Here is a 22,078-nt window from a genome sequence, read left to right as displayed (position 1 = left end):
CCCAGGACCCCATACAGCTCATACCAGAATACACGGTGTGCAGAATTATTAGGCAAATGAGTATTTTGATCACATGATGCTTTTTCTCCATGTCGTCCTACTCCAGGCTGTATAGGCTGAGAGCCAACTACCAATGAAGTAAATCAGGTGATGTGCATCTCTGTAATGAGGAGAGGTGCGGTGTAATGACATCAACACCCTATATAAGGGGTGCTTAATTATTAGGCAATTTCCTTTCCTTTGGCAAAATGGGTCAGAAGAGAGATTGGACGGGCTCTGAAAAGTCCAAAATTGTGAGATGTCTTACAGAGGGACGCAGTAGTCTTGAAAATGCCAAACTTTTGAAGCGTGATCACCGAACAATCAAGCGTTTCATGGCAAATAGCCAACAGGGTCACAAGAAGCGTGTTGGGCAAAAAAGGCGCAAAATAACTGCCCATGAATTGAGGAAAATCAAGCGTGAAGCTGCCAAGATGCCGTTTGCCACCAGTTTGGCCATATTTCAGAACTGCAACGTTACTGGAGTATCACAAAGCACAAGGTGTGCCGTACTCAGGGACAGGCCAAGGTAAGGAAGGCTGAAAACCACCACCTCTGAACAAGAAACATAAGATAAAACGTCAAGACTGGGCCAAGAAATATCTTAAGACTGATTTTTCAAAGGTTTTATGGACTGATGAAATGAGAGTCTCTTGATGGGCAGATGGATGGGCCAGAGGCTGGATCAGTAAAGGGCAGAGAGCTCCACTCCGACTCAGACGCCAGCAAGGTGGAGGTGGGTACTGGTATGGGCTGGGATCATCAAAGAGGAACTTGTGAGACCTTTTCAGGTTGAGGATGGAGTGAAGCTTAACTCCCAGACCTACTGCCAGTTTCTGGAAGACAACTTCTTCAAGCACTGGTACAGGAAGAAGTCGGTATCGTTCAAGAAAAACATGATTTTCATGCAGGACAATGCTCCATCACATGCATCCAACTATTCCACAGCGTGGCTAGCCAGTAAAGGTCTAAAAGATGAAAAAAAAATGACATGGCCCCCTTATTCACCTGATCTGATCCCCATAGAGAACCTGTGTTCCCTCATAAAATGTGAGATCTACAGGGAGGGAAAACAGTACACCTCTCGGAGCAGTGTCTGGAGGCTGTGGTGGCTGCTGCACGCAATGTTGATCGTAAACAGATCAAGCAATGACAGAATCTATGGATGGTCGGCTGCTGAGTGTCATCAGAAAGAAAGGGGGCTATATTGGTCACTAATGTTTTGGGGTTTTGTTTTTGCATGTCAGAAATGTTTATTTCTAAACTTTGTGCAGTTATATTGGTTTACCTGGTGAAAATAAACAAGTGAGATGGGAATATATTTGGTTTTTATTAAGTTGCCTAATAATTCTGCACAGTAATAGTTACCGGCACAAGCAGAATCCTCCTAAGATAGCCAAAGCTAAAAAAATATTAAGCTTTGATGTTTATGAGTCTCTTGGGTTGATTGAGAACATAGTTGTTGAGCAATAATAAAAAAAATTCTCTAAAATACAACTTGCCTAATAATTCTGCACACGGTGTATACAGATGTGATCAGTCAGCAAGTTATATGTTACATGATATACCAATGATAAAATCTGCCCCTGAACTATCACAGGTCAACTAACTTATGGGGCAGAATAGTGAGTGCAGCTCTGGAGTACAAAACAGGATGTAACGCAGGATCAATGCAGGATAAGTAATGTAATGTATGTACACAGTGACTGCACCAGCAGAATAGTGAGTGCAGCTCTAAAGAACAATACAGTGGTATGCAAATGTTTCGGCAACCCTGGTCAAAATTACTGTATTGTGAACAATCGGTTGAAGATGAAATGATCTCTAAAAGGCATAAAGTTAAAGATGGCACATTTCCTTTCTATTTTAGGTAAAAACAATAATTTTCATCTTTCACATTTTAAAATTAACAAAAATAAAAAAAATTAATGGGCGAATGCAAAAGTTTGGGCACCCTGCATGGTTAGTACATAGTAGTACCCACTTTGGCAATTATCAGAGTTTGTAAATCCTTTTTGTAGTCTTTCAATTCTTGTTGGTGGGATTTTCATCCATTCTTCCTTGTAGACGTCTTCCAGTTCTGTGAGATTCCTGGCTCGTCTTGCATGCACTGCTCTTTTGAGGTCTCGCCACAGATTTTCAATGATGTTCAGATCTGAGGACCATTGTAAACCTTCAACTTGCGTCTTTTGAGGTCGTCTGTTGTGGATTTTGGTGTGTGTTTAGGATCATTATCCACTTGTAGAAGCCATCTTCCTTTCTCCTCTTTTCTACGTGTACTTTTTTTTTTTTTTTACAGATGGTGTTATGTTTGCATCAATAATTTGTTGAAATTTCATTGAATTCATTTTTCCCTCTACCCGTGAAATGTTCCCCATGCCATTAACTACAACACAACCCCAAAGCATGATTGATCCACCCCCATGCTTAATGGTTGGCGAGATATCATTTTCCTGAAATTCTGTGCCCTTTTTTCTCCACACATACCTTTGATCATTGTGACCAAAAAGTTCTATTTTAACTTCCTCGGTACTCAGGACTTGTTTCCAAAATGCATCAGGCTTTTTTAGATGTTCATTTGCAGACTTCTGACACTGAATTTTATGGTGCAGACACAGGAGAGGTTTACTTCTGACGACTCTTCCATGAAGGCCATATTTGTGCAGGTGTCTCTGAACAGTAGGAAAATGTACTACAACTCCAGAGTCTGCTAAATCTTCCTGAAGGTCTTTTGCAGTCACGCAGGGGTTTTGATTTGCCTCTCTAGCAGCTCTCAGAGAAATTTTGCTTGGTCTTCCAGACCTTATCTTGACCTCCACCGTTCCTGGTTAATTGCCATTTTTTGATTATATCTTGAAATGAGGAAATGGCAACTTGAAAACGCTTTGTTATCTTCTTATAGCCTTCTCCTGCTTTGTGGGTTTCCACCATTTTCAGAGTGCTAGGCAGCTGCTTAGAAGAACCCATGACTGCTGTTTGGTTAGAGGAGGCTGGGATTTTATAAAGCTGTGAAATATCCATCACCCGAGCTGTCCTAATGATGATAGTGAACAAGCCATAACATTAACAGGCTAATTAAGGTCTGAACCCTTGGTCTAAGTTATCTGAGCATACATCTCTAAGGGTGTCCAAATTATTGAATCAGCCTATTGCCCTGTTTGTAATTTTGAAAATGTAAAATATGAATATATACTGTATATATATATTATATATATACACACACATATATACATATATTTTATATATATATATATATATATATATATATATATATATATATATTATGCCTAAAATATAAAGGAAATGTGTCATCTGTAACTTTATACCTTTTAGAGATCATTTCATCTTCAACTTGCTTAACTGTTCACAATAACAGTCATTTTGACCGGGGGTGTTCAAACTTTTGCATGCCACTATGTGTATATACTTCTGCCATTTTCACCTTCTCAGCAGCAGTTTTGGGTGGTTCTTGCTCTCCAGGTTCTTCTCAATCAGGTCAGACAGAAGCTGTTTGAGGACCCCGGTCGCATATTCCATTTCACCCTGCAGCGCCGTCATGATGAGGGAGGCGACATTTCCTCGGTCCCGCATGGAGAAACTGCGTTGGGCTTCCAAGGTGCGGATGAAGGTCAGCAAGAAATGCTTCTTGTTCAGGAGCTGCCCAAAGAGGTTCAGAGCCTTCTCCACATTAGCTTGGACCTGTGATGAGGAAGACAACAATCAGTTATGTAGAACTGCAATCATGTAAACTTGCCATTTCTTGTAAATATAGTCTATTGTTTTCTGTTTTCAGCCATTTCAGGCTAACTGCGCGCTCTGATATCAGCTGAACTTTTACAAGCTGAAGACTTACTTTTCTGCTTTTCTGTCCCTTTAAATGAGTGCCTAGAAGAATTTCATACAAAGCAATAAATGGCGCCATCTGTGTATTAATCCACGCGCAGGTGAGTGTAAAAGCGGCCCGGTATAGGGGCTCTTCATCATGGTGGAGTGTGTGCGCGTGGAGGGGTGATATTAGCACCGGTCCCATGCCGACATTTCCTTGGCGCGCTCCTTGTGTCTTACCCATTTCTCCGTCGCTGATTAATACAACCATTAGGTGAAATTATCACTCAGGTTTCATATAGTTCAAGAGTCCTCAACCTTTGCAAAAGGGAAAAAAACCCTCCACAGAAGCCCCCGCAGCTGCCATACTAATCACAGGAGCATTCATAATATATTCATTGGGCACTAAAGACGGAAGATGCCAAGTGGGGTTTTATCATGCGCCAATTGCTTTTAACAGGTATTCCTGCCGCGATCTGAAGAACAGAATCGTTACCTCCTGCTCCACTCCCCGGCCTCTGATCACTGCCGGGAGCTGAGAAGTCACTCAGTGTGTAATGGGGACTGCGACTACCGCTAAACTCAAGTGACCCGATATAACGCAAACAGGCTTACATAAACTGCAGCAGAGAGAGTGCAGCTCTGGAGTCTAATACAGGATGTAACTCAGGATCAGTAATGTATGAACACAGTAACTGCACCAGCAGAATAGTGAGTGCAGCCCTGGAGTCTAATACAGGATGTAACTCAGGATCAGTAATGTATGAACACAGTGACTGCACCAGCAGAATAGTGAGTGCAGCTCTGGAGTATAATACAGGATGTAACTCAGGTTCAGTACAGGATAAGTAATGTATGTACACAGTGACTGCACCAGCAGAATAGTGAGTGCAGCTCTGGAGTATAATACAAGATGTAACTCAGGTTCAGTACAGGATAAGTAATGTAATGTATGTACACAGTGACTGCACCAGCAGAATAGTGAGTGTAGCTCTGGGGTATAATACAGGATGTAACTCAGGTTCTGTACAGGATAAGTAATGTATGTACACAGTGACTGCACCAGCAGAATAGTGAGTGTAGCTCTGGAGTATAATACAGGATGTAACTCAGGATCAGTACAGGATAAGTAATGTAATGTATGTACACAGTGACTGCACCAGCAGAATAGTGAGTGCAGCTCTGGAGTATAATCCAGGATGTAACTCAGGATCAGTACAGGATAAGTAATGTATGTACACAGTGACTGCACCAGCAGAATAGTGAGTGCAGCTCTGGAGTATAATACAGGATGTAACTCAGGATCAGTACAGGATAAGTAATGTAATGTATGTACACAGTGACTGCACCAGCAGAATAGTGAGTGCAGCTCTGGAGTATAATACAGGATGTAACTCAGGATCAGTACAGAATAAGTAATGTATGTACGCAATGACTGCACCAGCAGAATAGTGAGTGTAGCTCTGGAATATATAATACAGGATGTAGACTTTAAACCACCTGATGGAGGACAGCAAAATTAATCTTTGCATTAAAAAATGTTCTAGATCCTTAAAGGGTCCAGGTCTAGTAGCCCTCACCTGTGCAGAGGTTGTGTGTTAATGCAGCTCAACCACATTCACTTTAAATGAGCTGAGCTGCAATACCACATACAACCTGTGCAGAGTGTGGCGCAGTTTGTATGAAAAAGTGGTAATATTTTTCCATACCTGGCAAAGGCTTTCAAAAATAAAATTTACACCCTTTCTTGTACTCCAGTACACAATATAGCCCCATGAGATCTCCATCATTAATACCAGAAGACTCAGACTTTGGTGCGGCGTGACATCTATGCTCAGGATAGAAGAGCGGGTTGTGGCCCGTCCCCTCCGCACCTCGACCCCTCGCTACTTATTACTAGGAACGAGGCGTCTCTGTTTCTGGAGCCGCCTGGAAGTCTTTGGGGAAGCGCAGGAGACGTACGAGTCTTGGCTTCCAGCAGATTGTTGTAACGGAGGCTTCTGAGGATGAACGTGCAAAAATCTGCAGCGGAGAAATTAGGATCAGACTCTGCAGAGCCGCCGAGGGAGATGGCAGCCGCTGATCCTGTGCCAGCGACTCTGATTAAACAGCACAGTGCATGCAATAGTGCCGCAATCAGTACGCAGCCGCTATACCTGCTGAAAAGCAATGCAGCTACAGCACTGACCGAGGAGATGTCTGAAGAGCAGCGATCGACATTATCCACATATAACTGATCTGCTGAAATTACTCCACTCACATCCAAAGCAGCATGCAAAGCTCGGTCTCTAGCACTTGGGCTGCATAACCTCATAGCCTTTCCTATGCCCCCTGCTGGTAAGATTATGGATAACCACGTCTCCCACCATGCAATGCAGCAGATAAAGCTCTATTCACATGCAGGAAAAAAAATATATATTCCTGTGCATAATTGTGGATGCAGCTCTGGCTGTGACTAGAGCAGGAGATGTGCTCATAAGCAGAATATCCTCGACCTTTTCTGCATTTTCTGGCATTATCTATGGCACTTCCTCATATTTATGGCGAATTGAAGAGCGAGCTAAGCGTCGCCGCTGTATGTGGCCATCTGGAGACCCACCGGAGGAAGATTTACCTTTACCCCCCCTCCCAATTACACAAATTCTTACTCATTCACCTGGAGACACACGGCAGATTGCAGATTATACGGCCGGGGAATCTGCCGTTTGTTTTACGAGTCGTCTACAGAAAGTAAATTTGGAAAACCATTAAACATATTGAACTATGAAACGAGTCCACGAAATGCAGGACACCTAATTGCCTGTGTCTGTATCGGAGATCCTATTGACGGCAGTGCAAGCGGCTTGAGGCCCTATATAAGGCACCGCGTGGAGGGACCGGGGAAGAAGGGGTGACGTGCGGATCGGAGGGGAGGGAGCACCGACAACAACATGGATTGTTAGGCTTATCGATTTTTATTATCATCTTCAAGCGAACTCACATTTCCTGAGTCGGGGCCGGGAAGACGAGTACCAGCTATTGGGGAGTCCTACAGGGGTGCTGCTAGTTTTGGGAGAGCGACAAAATTGGCACAGTGGCTAATCCTAGCCGTAATTTGCCCATAGGCAGAAAACATCAAGTGATGAGGACAATGAGGAAGAGAGTGAGCAGGAGTGCGCTAGCAAGAGTGGGAGCGAGAGGACAGAGAGCCAGCGAGAGAGAGGGGCAGAGAGCCAGCGAGAGAGAGGGACAGAGAGCCAGCGAGAGAGAGGGACACAGGGCCAGCAAGAGAGAGGGACAGAGAGCCAGCGAGAGAGAGAGGGACACAGGGCCAGCGAGAGAGAGAGGGGCCAGCGAGAGAGAGGGACACAGGGCCAGCGAGAGAGAGGGACAGAGGGCCAGCGAGAGAGAGGGGCAGAGGGCCAGCGAGAGAGAGAGAGAGACACAGGGCCAGCGAGAGAGAGGGCCAGCGAGAGAGAGGGACAAGGGCCAGAGAGAGAGAGGACACAGGGCCAGAGAGAGAGAGGGACAGAGGGCCAGCGAGAGAGAGGGGCAGAGGCGAGCGGAGGGGGGGAGAGAGAGAGACACAGGGCCAGCGAGAGAGAGGGACAGAGAGCCAGCGAGAGAGAGAGAGACACAGGGCCAGCGAGAGAGAGGGGCAGAGGGCCAGCGAGAGAGAGGGACACAGGGCCAGCGAGAGAGAGGGACAGAGGCCAGCGAAGAGAGAGGGCCAGCGAGAGAGAGAGAGACACAGGGCCAGCGAGAGAGAGGGACAGAGGGCCAGCGAGAGAGAGAGAGACACAGGGCCAGCGAGAGAGAGGGACAGAGGGCCAGCGAGAGAGAGGGACACAGGGCCAGCGAGAGAGGGACAGAGGGCCAGCGAGAGAGAGAGGGACACAGGGCCAGCGAGAGAGGGGCAGAGGGCCAGCGAGAGAGAGAGGGACACAGGGCCAGCGAGAGAGGGACAGAGGGCCAGCGAGAGAGAGAGGGGACACAGGGCCAGCGAGAGAGGGGCAGAGAGCCAGCGAGAGAGAGAGGGACACAGGGCCAGCGAGAGAGGGACAGAGGCCAGCGAGAGAGAGAGGGACACAGGGCCAGCGAGAGAGAGGGACACAGGGCCAGCGAGAGAGGGACAGAGGGCAGCGAGAGAGAGAGGGACACAGGGCCAGCGAGAGAGAGGGCCAGCGAGAGAGAGGGACACAGGGCCAGCGAGAGAGAGGGACAGAGAGCCAGCGAGAGAGAGAGAGACACAGGGCCAGCGAGAGAGAGGGACAGAGAGCCAGCGAGAGAGAGAGAGACACAGGGCCAGCGAGAGAGAGAGAGACACAGGGCCAGCGAGAGAGAGGGACAGAGGGCCAGCGAGAGAGGGACAGAGGGCCAGCGAGAGAGAGAGGGACACAGGGCCAGCGAGAGAGAGAGACACAGGGCCAGCGAGAGAAAGGGACAGAGAGCCAGCGAGAGAGAGGGACACAGGGCCAGCGAGAGAGAGAGACACAGGGCCAGCAAGAGAGAGAGAGAGAGAGAGAGACACAGGGCCAGCGAGAGAGAGAGAGAGGGACAGAGGGCCAGCGAGAGAGAGAGAGACACAGGGCCAGCGAGAGAGAGAGGGACAGAGGGCCAGCGAGAGAGAGAGGGACAGAGGGCCAGCGAGAGAGAGAGGGACAGAGGGCCAGCGAGAGAGAGAGGGACAGAGGGCCAGCGAGAGAGAGAGGGACAGAGGGCCAGCGAGAGAGAGAGGGACAGAGGCCAGCGAGAGAGAGAGGGACACAGGGCCAGCGAGAGAGAGAGACATAGGGCCAGCGAAAGAGAGACACAGGGCCAGCGAGAGAGAGAGGGACAGAGGGCCAGCGAGAGAGAGAGGACAGAGGGCCAGCGAGAGAGAGAGGGACAGAGGGCCAGCGAGAGAGAGGGCCAGCGAGAGAGAGAGGGACACAGGGCCAGCGAGAGAGAGAGGACACAGGGGCCAGCGAGAGAGAGAGACACAGGGCCAGCGAGAGAGAGACACAGGGCCAGCGAGAGAGAGAGAGAGAGACACAGGGCAGCGAGAGAGAGGGAGAGAGACACAGGGCCAGCGAGAGAGAGGGACACGGGGCCAGCGAGAGAGAGAGGACACGGGGCCAGCGAGAGAGAGGGACACGGGGCCAGCGAGAGAGAGGGACACGGGGCCAGCGAGAGAGAGGGACACGGGGCCAGCGAGAGAGAGGGACACGGGGGCCAGCGAGAGAGAGGGACACGGGGCCAGCGAGAGAGAGGGACACGGGGCCAGCGAGAGAGAGGGACACGGGGCCAGCGAGAGAGAGGGACACGGGGCCAGCGAGAGAGAGGGACACGGGGCCAGCGAGAGAGAGGGACACGGGGCCAGCGAGAGAGAGGGACACGGGGCCAGCGAGAGAGAGGGACACGGGGCCAGCGAGAGAGAGGGACACAGGGCCAGCAAGAGAGAGGGACAGAGAGCCAGCGAGAGAGAGAGAGACACAGGGCCAGCGAGAGAGAGGGGCAGAGGGCCAGCGAGAGAGAGGGACACAGGGCCAGCGAGAGAGAGGGACAGAGGGCCAGCGAGAGAGAGGGCAGAGGGCCAGCGAGAGAGAGGGGCAGAGGGCCAGCGAGAGAGAGAGACACAGGGCCAGCGAGAGAGAGGGACAGAGGGCCAGCGAGAGAGAGGGACACAGGGCCAGAGAGAGAGAGGGACAGAGGGCCAGCGAGAGAGAGGGGCAGAGGGCCAGCGAGAGAGAGAGAGACCACAGGGCCAGCGAGAGAGAGGGACAGAGAGCCAGCGAGAGAGAGAGAGACACAGGGCCAGCGAGAGAGAGGGGCAGAGGGCAGCGAGAGAGGGGACACAGGGCCAGCGAGAGAGAGGGACAGAGGGCCAGCGAGAGAGAGGCAGGGCCAGCGAGAGAGAGGGGCAGAGGCCAGCGAGAGAGAGAGAGACACAGGGCCAGCGAGAGAGAGGGACAGAGGCCAGCGAGAGAGAGAGAGACACAGGGCCAGCGAGAGAGAGGGACAGAGGGCCAGCGAGAGAGAGGGACACAGGGCCAGCGAGAGAGGGACAGAGGGCCAGCGAGAGAGAGAGGGACACAGGGCCAGCGAGAGAGGGGCAGAGGGCCAGCGAGAGAGAGAGGGACACAGGGCCAGCGAGAGAGGGACAGAGGGCCAGCGAGAGAGAGAGGGACACAGGGCCAGCGAGAGAGGGGCAGAGAGCCAGCGAGAGAGAGAGGGACACAGGGCCAGCGAGAGAGGGACAGAGGGCCAGCGAGAGAGAGAGGGACACAGGGCCAGCGAGAGAGAGGGACACAGGGCCAGCGAGAGAGGGACAGAGGGCCAGCGAGAGAGAGAGGGACACAGGGCCAGCGAGAGAGAGGGGACAGAGAGCCAGCGAGAGAGAGAGAGACACAGGGCCAGCGAGAGAGGAGAGAGACACAGGGCCAGCGAGAGAGAGGGACAGAGGGCCAGCGAGAGAGGGACAGAGGGCCAGCGAGAGAGAGAGGGACACAGGGCCAGCGAGAGAGAGAGACACAGGGCCAGCGAGAGAAAGGGACAGAGAGCCAGCGAGAGAGAGGGACACAGGGCCAGCGAGAGAGAGAGACACAGGGCCAGCAAGAGAGAGAGAGAGAGAGAGACACAGGGCCAGCGAGAGAGGGACAGAGGGCCAGCGAGAGAGAGAGAGACACAGGGCCAGCGAGAGAGAGAGGGACAGAGGGCCAGCGAGAGAGAGAGGGACAGAGGGCCAGCGAGAGAGAGAGGGACAGAGGGCCAGCGAGAGAGAGAGGGACAGAGGGCCAGCGAGAGAGAGAGGGACAGAGGGCCAGCGAGAGAGAGAGGGGGACAGAGGGCCAGCGAGAGAGAGAGGGACAGAGGGCCAGCGAGAGAGAGAGGGACACAGGGCCAGCGAGAGAGAGAGACATAGGGCCAGCGAAGAGAGACACAGGGCCAGCGAGAGAGAGAGGACAGAGGGCCAGCGAGAGAGAGAGGGACAGAGGGCCAGCGAGAGAGAGGGCCAGCGAGAGAGAGAGGGACACAGGGCCCAGCCGAGAGAGAGAGACACAGGGCCAGCGAGAGAGAGAGACACAGGGCCAGCGAGAGAGAGAGACACAGGGCCAGCGAGAGAGAGAGACACACAGGGCCAGCGAGAGAGAGGACACAGGGCCAGCGAGAGAGAGAGAGAGACACAGGGCCAGCGAGAGAGAGGGACACGGGGCCAGCGAGAGAGAGGGGACACGGGGCCAGCGAGAGAGAGAGACACGGGGCCAGCGAGAGAGAGGGAACGGGGCCAGCGAGAGAGAGGGACACGGGGCCAGCGAGAGAGAGGGACACGGGGCCAGCGAGAGAGAGGGACACGGGGCCAGCGAGAGAGAGGGACACGGGGCCAGCGAGAGAGAGGGACACGGGGCCAGCGAGAGAGAGGGACACGGGGCCAGCGAGAGAGAGGGACACGGGGCCAGCGAGAGAGAGGGACACGGGGCCAGCGAGAGAGAGGGACACGGGGCCAGCGAGAGAGAGGGACACGGGGCCAGCGAGAGAGAGGGACACGGGGCCAGCGAGAGAGAGGGACACGGGGCCAGCGAGAGAGAGGGACACGGGGCCAGCGAGAGAGAGGGACACGGGGCCAGCGAGAGAGAGGGACACGGGGCCAGCGAGAGAGAGGGACACGGGGCCAGCGAGAGAGAGGGACACGGGGCCAGCGAGAGAGAGGGACACGGGGCCAGCGAGAGAGAGGGACACGGGGCCAGCGAGAGAGAGAGACACGGGGCCAGCGAGAGAGAGGGACACGGGGCCAGCGAGAGAGAGGGACACGGGGCCAGCGAGAGAGAGGGACACGGGGCCAGCGAGAGAGAGAGGGACACGGGGCCAGCGAGAGAGAGGGACACGGGGCCAGCGAGAGAGAGGGACACGGGGCCAGCGAGAGAGAGGGACGCGGGGCCAGCGAAAGAGAGAGAGAGAGAAACAGGGCTAGCGAAAGAGAGAGAGAGACACAGGGCCAGCGAGAGAGAGAGAGAGACACAGGGCCAGCAAGAGAGAGAGAGAGACACAGGGCCAGCGAGAGAGAGAGAGAGAGACACAGGGCCAGCGAGAGAGAGAGAGAGAGACACAGGGCCAGCGAGAGAGAGAGAGAGACACAGGGCCAGCGAGAGAGAGAGAGAGACACAGGGCCAGCGAGAGAGAGAGAGAGACACAGGGCCAGCGAGAGAGAGTGACACGGGGCCAGCAAGAGAGAGAGAGAGGGACGCGGGGCCAGCAAGAGAGAGAGAGAGGGACGCGGGGCCAGCGAGAGCGAGGGACGCGGGGCCAGCGAGAGCGAGGGACGCGGGGCCAGCGAGAGCGAGGGACGCGGGGCCAGCGAGAGCGAGGGACGCGGGGCCAGCGAGAGCGAGGGACGCGGGGCCAGCGAGAGCGAGGGACGCGGGGCCAGCGAGAGCGAGGGACGCGGGGCCAGCGAGAGCGAGGGACGCGGGGCCAGCGAGAGCGAGGGACGCGGGGCCAGCGAGAGCGAGGGACGCGGGGCCAGCGAGAGCGAGGGACGCGGGGCCAGCGAGAGCGAGGGACGCGGGGCCAGCGAGAGCGAGGGACGCGGGGCCAGCGAGAGCGAGGGACGCGGGGCCAGCGATGAGCGAGGGACGCGGGGCCAGCGAGAGCGAGGGACGCGGGGCCAGCGAGAGCGAGGGACGCGGGGCCAGCGAGAGCGAGGGACGCTGGGGCCAGCGAGAGCGAGGGACGCGGGGCCAGCGAGAGCGAGGGACGCGGGGCCAGCGAGAGCGAGGGACGCGGGGCCAGCGAGAGCGAGGGACGCGGGGCCAGCGAGAGCGAGGGACGCGGGGCCAGCGAGAGCGAGGGACGCGGGGCCAGCGAGAGCGAGGGACGCGGGGCCAGCGAGAGCGAGGGACGCGGGGCCAGCGAGAGCGAGGGACGCGGGGCCAGCGAGAGCGAGGGACGCGGGGCCAGCGAGAGCGAGGGACGCGGGGCCAGCGAGAGCGAGGGACGCGGGGCCAGCGAGAGCGAGGGACGCGGGGCCAGCGAGAGCGAGGGACGCGGGGCCAGCGAGAGCGAGGGACGCGGGGCCAGCGAGAGCGAGGGACGCGGGGCCAGCGAGAGCGAGGGACGCGGGGCCAGCGAGAGCGAGGGACGCGGGGGCCAGCGAGAGAGAGGGACGCGGGGCCAGCGAGAGAGAGGGACGCGGGGCCAGCGAGAGAGAGGGACGCGGGGGCCAGCGAGAGAGAGGGACACGGGGCCAGCGAGAGAGAGGGACACGGGGCCAGCGAGAGAGAGGGACACGGGGCCAGCGAGAGAGAGGGACACGGGGCCAGCGAGAGAGAGGGGACACGGGGCCAGCGAGAGAGAGGGACACGGGGCCAGCTAGAGAGAGAGAGGGACACAGGGCCAGCAAGAGAGGGCCAGCGAGAGAGAGAGGGCCAGCGAGAGAGAGAGAGGGTCAGCGAGAGAGAGAGGGCCAGCGAGAGAGAGAGGGCCAGCGAGAGAGAGAGGGCCAGCGAGAGAGAGAGGGCCAGCGAGAGAGAGAAGGCCAGCGAGAGAGAGAGGGCCAGCGAGAAAGAGGGCCAGCGAGAAAGAGGGCCAGCGAGAAAGAGGGCCAGCGACACCAGGCCAGCGAGTGGGATAGAGAGAGCGAGCGGGATGGAGAGAGCGAGCAGGATGGAGAGAGCGAGCGGGATGGAGAGCGCGAGCGGGATGGAGAGAGCGAGCGGGATGGAGAGAGCGAGCGGGATGGAGAGAGCGAGCGGGATGGAGAGAGCGAGCGGGATGGAGAGAGCGAGCGGGATGGAGATCGCGAGCGGGATGGAGAGCGCGAGCGAGATGGAGAGATCGGGAGGGAGGGAAAGCGAGAGGGAGGGCGAGAGCGGGAGGGAGGGCGAGAGCGGGAGGGAGGGCGAGAGGGCGAGAGCGGGAGGCGAGGGAGAGGCGAGAGGCGAGGAGGGGAGGGCGAGAGCAGGAGGGGAGGGCGAGAGCAGGGAGGGAGGGCGGAGAGCGGGAGGGAGGGCGAGAGCGGGAGGGAGGGCGAGAGCGGAGAGGGAGGAGGCGAGAGACGGGAGGGAGGGCGAGAGCGAGAGGGAGCGAGAGGGAGGGCGAGAGCGAGAGGAGCGGAGGGCGAGAGCGAGGAGGGCGAGGGCGAGAGGGAGGGCGAGAGCGGGAGGGAGGGCGAGAGCGGGAGGGAGGGCGAGAGCGGGAGGGAGGGCGAGAGCGGGAGGGAGGGCGAGAGCGGGAGGGAGGGCGAGAGCGGGAGGGAGGGCGAGAGAGGGAGGGAGGGGCGAGAGCGAGAGGGAGCGAGAGGGAGGGCGAGAGCGGGAGGGAGGGCGAGAGGGAGGGCGAGAGCGGGAGGGAGGGCGAGAGGGAGGGCGAGAGCGGGAGGGAGGGCGAGAGCGGGAGGGAGGGCGAGAGCGAAAGGGAGGGAGAGAGCGAAAGGGAGGGAGAGAAAGGAAAGAGCAAGGGAGCAAGCGAGCATGAGAGGGAGCGTCCCTGGCCTCCTGGTGTGGTCTTCTGGATAAAGGCTTGAGTTTGCCATTGTATGCTCGTTACTCAAGTCGAGCTCCTCTGAGTGTATGACCTGCTCGACTTAAGTAATTGAGCATTTTAGTGATCACTGATATGGCTCAATCAGCACTGTGTGAACCAGTCAGTACCAAATTGGCCTCCCTCAGTACAGTGACCACTTCTGCACATTTCCACTATTCTTTGTTTCAAGATCTCTGCTTGCTTTCAGTGGAAGGAAACATTGTTTGCATCCTTTAACTGCAAATCTCTCCTTTTCATGTCCAAGAAGCTTAAAAGGGTGTTCCCATTTCAGTAAGCGATGATAGATTTCTAGGTTACATGTTCATGTAATGATTGCAGGGGGTCTGACCTGTGGGACCCCACTGATACTAATATTACAGGGACTGCAGCGCTACATCAGCACAGCAGCGTTCCTGACCACCCGCACGGCTCCGTTGAAGTGAATGGGGCCAGCAGCACGTTTATGATTGACCGGGTGACAGGCGCACCGCTGTGCAAGGAAAACCGGTGATATGGAGGCAATTCTGTTTCATTGTCAGGATCAGCAGGGACCCCCAGCAATAGTCTCCTGCCAGGGTGGAATAGTCCTCTATGTCCAGGACTCCTTTGGAAGTGAAACCTAGGTGTGTTTTACTGCAAAATCAACACTTTTTTGGTGCAGTTTTGGGACATTCACCTGTAGCCAAAACTAAAAAAAGGCAAAAACCAAAAGGAGTGCGTTAGTTGCACATAACACATCACTATCAGGCAGGTGTAAGTGACCAATATGTACCCAAACAAGGTTTCCATTCACTGACAGCAATCAGAAGTAAAATGCTTTAATGCCCCTATTGCTGAAGAAAGCTCAGTCATAAGATGGTGGGACTATACCATAAACCACTGATTATTCTACAGCGACTACTTATCATAAAGATGTTCTGCAGCAGTTGGGCCATGAACTAAAAGGTGGGGTTGTCCAGCATTTGTAAAACGGATGATTTATTTCAGAAACAGCGCCACACATGACTAGGAGGGTCGTGTCTGGTACTGCAGCGTCATTTACTGCAACGATGCTGAGCTGCAGTACAGATAACCTGTAGAAGGGGGGCGCAGTTTTTGGAGGAAAAAAGCCATCAATGTTATCGTTCAAAAGCAGAATTGTACCATATATCTCTATCTATCTATCTATCTATCTATCTATCTATCCCTCTATCTATCCCTCTATCTATCTATCCCTCTATCTATCTATCTATCTATCCCTCTATCTATCCCTCTATCTATCCATCTATCCCTCTATCTATCCATCTATCCCTCTATCTATCCATCTATCCCTCTATCTATCCATCTATCCCTCTATCTATCCATCTATCCCTCTATCTATCCATCTATCCCTCTATCTATCCATCTATCCCTCTATCTATCCATCTATCCCTCTATCTATCCATCTATCCCTCTATCTATCCATCTATCCCTCTATCTATCCATCTATCCCTCTATCTATCCATCTATCCATCTATCCCTCTATCCCTCTATCTATCCCACTATCTATCTATCTATCACTCTATCTATCCCTCTATCTATCTCTCTATCTATCCCTCTATCTATCTATCTATCTATCTATCTATCCCTCTATCTATCCATCTATCCCTCTATCTATCCATCTATCCCTCTATCTATCCATCTATCCCTCTATCTATCCATCTATCCCTCTATCTATCCATCTATCCCTCTATCCCTCTATCCCTCTATCTATCTATCCCTCTATCTATCCCACTATCTATCTATCTATCACTCTATCTATCCCTCTACCTCTCTATCTATCCCTCTATCTATCTATCTATCTATCCCTCTATCTATCCATCTATCCCTCTATCTATCCATCTATCCCTCTATCTATCCATCTATCCCTCTATCTATCCATCTATCCCTCTATCTATCCATCTATCCCTCTATCTATCCATCTATCCCTCTATCTATCTATCTATCCCTCTATCTATCCATCTATCCCTCTATCTATCTATCCCACTATCTATCTATCTATCTATCTATCTATCTATCACTCTATCTATCCCTCTATCTATCTATCTCTCTATCTATCTATCCCTCTATCTATCTATCTATCTATCCCTCTATCTATCCATCTATCCCTCTATCTATCCATCTATCCCTCTATCTATCCATCTATCCCTCTATCTATCTATCCCACTATCTATCTATCTATCCATCTAACCCACTATCTATCTATCTATCACTATCTATCCCTCTATCTATCTATCCCTCTATCTATCCATCTATCCCTCTATCTATCCATCTATCCCTCTATCTATCTATCCCACTATCTATCTATCTATCCCTCTATCTATCCCACTATCTATCTATCTATCTATCCATCTAACCCACTATCTATCTATCTATCACTATCTATCCCTCTATCTATCCATCTATCCCTCTATCTATCCCTCTATCTATCCCTCTATCTATCCCTCTATCTATCCCTCTATCTATCCCTCTATCTATCCCTCTATCTATCCCTCTATCTATCCCTCTATCTATCCCTCTATCTATCCCTCTATCTATCCCTCTATCTATCCCTCTATCTATCCCTCTATCTATCTATCCCTCTATCTATCTATCTATCCATCTATCTCTCTATCTATCTATCCCTCTATCTATCCCTCTATCTATCTATCCCTCTATCTATCCATCTATCCCTCTATCTATCTATCCCACTATCTATCTATCTATCCATCTAACCCACTATCTATCTATCTATCACTATCTATCCCTCTATCTATCTATCCCTCTATCTATCCATCTATCCCTCTATCTATCCATCTATCCCTCTATCCCTCTATCTATCCCTCTATCTATCCCTCTATCTATCCCTCTATCTATCCCTCTATCTATCCCTCTATCTATCCCTCTATCTATCCCTCTATCTATCCCTCTATCTATCCCTCTATCTATCCCTCTATCTATCCCTCTATCTCTCTATCTATCTATCCCTCTATCTATCTATCACTCTATCTATCCATCTATCCCTCTATCTATCCATCTATCCCTCTACCTATCCATCTATCCCTCTATCCATCTATCCCTCTATCTATCCATCTATCCCTCTATCTATCCATCTATCCCTCTATCTATCCATCTATCCCTCTATCTATCCATCTATCCCTCTATCTATCCATCTATCCCTCTATCTATCCATCTATCCCTCTACCTATCCATCTATCCCTCTACCTATCCATCTATCCCTCTATCTATCCATCTATCCCTCTATCTATCCATCTATCCCTCTATCTATCCATCTATCCCTCTATCTATCCATCTATCCCTCTATCTATCCATCTATCCCTCTATCTATCTATCCCTCTATCTATCTATCCCTCTATCTATCTATCCCTCTATCTATCTATCTATCCCTCTATCTATCTATCCCTCTATCTATCCATCTATCCCTCTATCTATCCCTCTATCTATCCCTCTATCTATCCCTCTATCTATCCCTCTATCTATCCCTCTATCTATCCCTCTATCTATCCCTCTATCTATCCCTCTATCTATCCCTCTATCCATCTATCTATTTAGGATTCTATCTATCTATCTAGCTCGCTCTCCATCTATCTAGCTCGCTCTCCATCTATCTAGCTCGCTCTCCATCTATCTAGCTCGCTCTCCATCTATCTAGCTCGCTCTCCATCTATCTAGCTCGCTCTCCATCTATCTAGCTCGCTCTCCATCTATCTAGCTCGCTCTCCATCTATCTAGCTCGCTCTCCATCTATCTAGCTCGCTCTCCATCTATCTAGCTCGCTCTCCATCTATCTAGCTCGCTCTCCATCTATCTAGCTCGCTCTCTTTCTAGCTCGCTCTCTTTCTAGCTCTCTCTCTTTCTAGCTCTCTCTCTTTCTAGCTCTCTCTCTTTCTAGCTCTCTCTCTTTCTAGCTCTCTCTCTTTCTAGCTCTCTCTCTTTCTAGCTCTCTCTTTCTAGCTCTCTCTTTCTAGCTCTCTCTCTCGCTCTCTCTCTCTCTCTCTCTCTCTAGCTCTCTCTCTCTCTAGCTCTCTCTCTCTAGCTCTCTCTCTCTCTCTAGCTCTCTCTCTCTCTAGCTCTCTCTCTCTCTAGCTCTCTCTCTCTCTAGCTCTCTCTCTCTCTAGCTCTCTCTCTCTCTAGCTCTCTCTCTCTCTCTAGCTCTCTCTCTCTCTCTAGCTCTCTCTCTAGCTCTCTCTCTAGCTCTCTCTCTAGCTCTCTCTCTCTAGCTCTCTCTCTCTAGCTCTCTCTCTCTCTAGCTCTCTCTCTCTCTAGCTCTCTCTCTCTAGCTCTCTCTCTCTAGCTCTCTCTCTCTAGCTCTCTCTCTCTAGCTCTCTCTCTCTAGCTCTCTCTCTCTCTAGCTCTCTCTCTCTAGCTCTCTCTCTCTCTAGCTCTCTCTCTAGCTCTCTCTCTAGCTCTCTCTCTCTAGCTCTCTCTCTCTCTCTCTCTCGCTCTCTCTCTCTCGCTCTCTCTCTAGCTCTCTCTCTAGCTCTCTCTCTCTCTAGCTCTCTCTAGCTCTCTCTCTCTCTAGCTCTCTCTCTCTCTAGCTCTCTCTCTAGCTCTCTCTCTCTCTAGCTCTCTCTCTCTAGCTCTCGCTCTCTCTCTCTAGCTCTCTCTCTCTAGCTCTCTCTCTCTAGCTCTCTCTCTCTAGCTCTCTCTAGCTCTCTCTCTAGCTCTCTCTCTAGCTCTCTCTCTCTCTAGCTCTCTCTAGCTTTCTTCTCTCTTCTCTAGCTCTCTCTCTCTAGCTCTATCTAGCTCTCTCTATCTAGCTCTCTCTATCTAGCTCTCTATCTAGCTCTCTCTATCTAGCTCTCTATCTAGCTCTCTAGCTCTATCTAGCTCGCTGTCTAGCTCTCTCTAGTTCTCTCTCTCTAGCTCTCTCTCTCTAGCTCTCTCTCTCTAGCTCTCTGTCTAGCTCTCTCTCTCTAGCTCTCTCTCTAGCTCTCTCTCTCTAGCTCTCTCTATCTAGATCTATCTAGCTCTCTCTCTATCTATCTCTATCTCTTTAGCGCTCTCTCTATATATAAACTGGACAGTAAAATCAGGGAGTAGTGTATACTGGGACATGTAGTTCTACAAACTAAAGCCACGCCCACTGCGACAAAGAACAGTTCGCAAAAAGCCAGCAAACAAAAGGCCGTGCATGAGACTTCACAGTCATTTCAGTACAATGGGCTTTAAAATAACAGGTTAACCCTTTCCAGTAGCACAATCTAGAACATTCTGTACATTTGCTTTTGATTTTTTGTTTTTTTTCCTCCCCCCACTTAACAATAGCGCTATAATGAGCGGGAAATTTCATCCCAAGGCCCAATTTAGAAATGTGAACAAAGCCGCTTCCTGTAACAAAGCCAAGTAAAAAAATGTGTTATGAGCGATTATTGCGGCCTGGCGCTCACCGCACAAAGGATAAAAATAAAGGAACGCGTCCCCCACCTCCATCTCCTTCAGTACAGGGTGGTCTTCAATGCCGGGGAACAGAACCCGCATGGCGTAGGTGCGGTAGTCCAGGAACGGGATACCGGCCCCATCCAGGTCGTTGGTCAGCTCGTGGATGTCCGTCTGCAGCTCGGCGAAGGCTACGAAACAAGAGAAGAGACACGTCAGTGATAAGTCCGGGGACGGAGACACCAGAACATCGCAAATGTCTGTGGGTGGAAGGTGCTCCATTGAATGAATGTTTATACGGAGGCAAGAGTTTTCAGATTTGTACTGGGCGGGGGGGCGAGTGTCCCCTTTATATTAAAATATTTCTTCTTTTCTCCACCGAATCATGCCACGATCCACTAATAGATCAAATTATTAATTTCAGGTGCGTTCCCCTGTCTGTCCCCCGAGGAGGACAGGTCATTCCAGGGGTCTGCATCAAGACAGGGATGGGCAACAGTGTCATGCCGTTCTTTTGTCACCAGACCATTGAGGCCTGTGATTGGCTTTGCGGGGTCAGATGACTGGAACGCCGCAACATCAGATGTTCCAATCACAAGCCTCAGAGGTCAAATGACCAACTGTTTCTCCTTCCTGTCCAGATACAGACCCCCAGAGCAACAATTGGGGGTGAGAAAAGCCGTCCTTGGGGTGAAGGCGGGGATTTCCTAGGAAGTGAGAGCAGATGTCCTGGGAGGTGAGAGCAGCTGTCCCAGGGGTGAGGGTTGGGGGTGTCCTGGCATCTGAGAGCAGCCGTTCCGGGGGTGAGGAAGGGGGTATCCTGGGAAGTGAGAGCAGCCATCCCGGGAGTGATAATTGGGGGTGTCCTGGGAGGTGAGAGCAGCTGTCCCGGGGGTGAGGATGGGGGTGTCCAGGGAGGTGAGAGCAGCCGTCTGAGAAGTGAGGGTTGGCGGTGTCCTGGGAGATGAGAGCAGCCGTTCCGGGGGTGAGGAAGGGGGTATCCTGGGAGGTGAGAGAAACTAATCCGGCAGTGAGGATGGGGCTGTCCTGGGAGGTGAGAGAAACCGTCCCAGGGGTGAGGATTGGCGGTGTCCTGGAAGATGAGAGCAGCCGTCCCAGGGGTGAAGGTTGGGGGTGTCCTGGAAGATGAGAGCAGCCGTCCCAGGGGTGAAGGTTGGGGGTGTCCTGGGAGGCGAGAGGAACCGTCCCAGGGGTGAGGGTTGGGGGTGTCCTGGCAGGTGAGAGCAGCTGTCCAGAGTGTGAGGATGGGGGGTGTCCTGAGAGGCGAGAGAAGCTGTCCCTGGGGTGAGGGCTGGGGAAGTCCTGGGAGGTGAGAGAAACTGATCCGATGGTGAGGATGGGGGTGTCCTGGGAGGTCAGAGGAACAGTCCCAGGGGTGAGAGTTGGGGGTGTCCTGGGAATACATCTTGCAATTACTGTGACAGCTGCTGATCCAGGGAATGAAGGGTCTGCAGGTGACACAGCGCAGCGCACAGTCTATAATGCAGATACTCCACCAGCAAATCCGCACAGCAATGTGACGCCATGTCCTAGCACTGTACTATCACCACCATTGTGTGATTAAAGAATCCGGAGATCCAGTGATTCCACTCGTCCGTAGAGAATAGTCATGACTGCCAGGCCATGCTGAGCAAATACCAAAGCAAGTGGGGGACCGTGATGGGGGATAACGCAGCCCTCCGAGTCCGTCGAATGTCATTATTCGGCATCTTCCCGACTCTCGTTACATTGTGTCTCATTATTTATAAGGATACTTTGTGTTCCTCCGCATGGTGCAGCAGAATCACAGGTCGCCACGTCCTGGAGAACAAAGAGCGTTTGCTTCCCGGGTGTCAGACACGGCCGTCTAGTGATCATACAAGGCAAATAACCAGCAATCTCCATTACCGGCCCTGCTGTTGCCTCCTGGAGGAGTGCAGGTAAGACGGTTCACGAGACACAGATCTGTGAAAGGAATTCAATTAAATTTATGTGGCAGCGCTGAGAAGCTTGGAAAGGTGGTGGGGGGCGAGCGGAGGAGGGGGGAGAGCGGGAGGAGCAGGCGAGCGGAGATCTCTAATCTGTCTGCGGAGCAACTCAAAGGCATAGGATGGGTAGAGATACCATGCCGCTTAATTAAAAGCCCGCTCTTTTATCTGGCAGCTGTAGGATATTACTGATGATCATCCCTGGCACTGCCGTGTCGCTCCCTCCATCTACAGCTTTATATAGTGTACACATAGGCGCGTACATATAGAACTCATCCCTTCATCCTTTTTGTGCCGCCAACCTCTTGCCCCCTAATTCTAGACCCGCTGCAGTCGGCCGGGTTGTGACA

General features: G+C 52.6%; 1 protein-coding gene across 1 annotated transcript in view; it reads right to left on the bottom strand.

The window, feature by feature from the left end:
• PLXNA1 (plexin A1) overlaps nt 1-22,078 on the bottom strand; it is a 376,265-nt gene that overhangs the window by 33,764 nt on the left and 320,423 nt on the right. The window contains 2 exon segments of the mRNA XM_075321522.1: nt 3,482-3,738; nt 19,789-19,931. Of these exon segments, the coding sequence (XP_075177637.1) occupies nt 3,482-3,738; nt 19,789-19,931 (400 nt within the window).

This window comes from Anomaloglossus baeobatrachus, chromosome 8, assembly GCF_048569485.1.
Source record: "Anomaloglossus baeobatrachus isolate aAnoBae1 chromosome 8, aAnoBae1.hap1, whole genome shotgun sequence".
NCBI lineage: Eukaryota > Metazoa > Chordata > Amphibia > Anura > Aromobatidae > Anomaloglossus > Anomaloglossus baeobatrachus.
The sequence above is the reverse complement of the archived record's forward strand: the minus strand, read 5'-3'. Positions and strand labels throughout refer to the sequence as shown.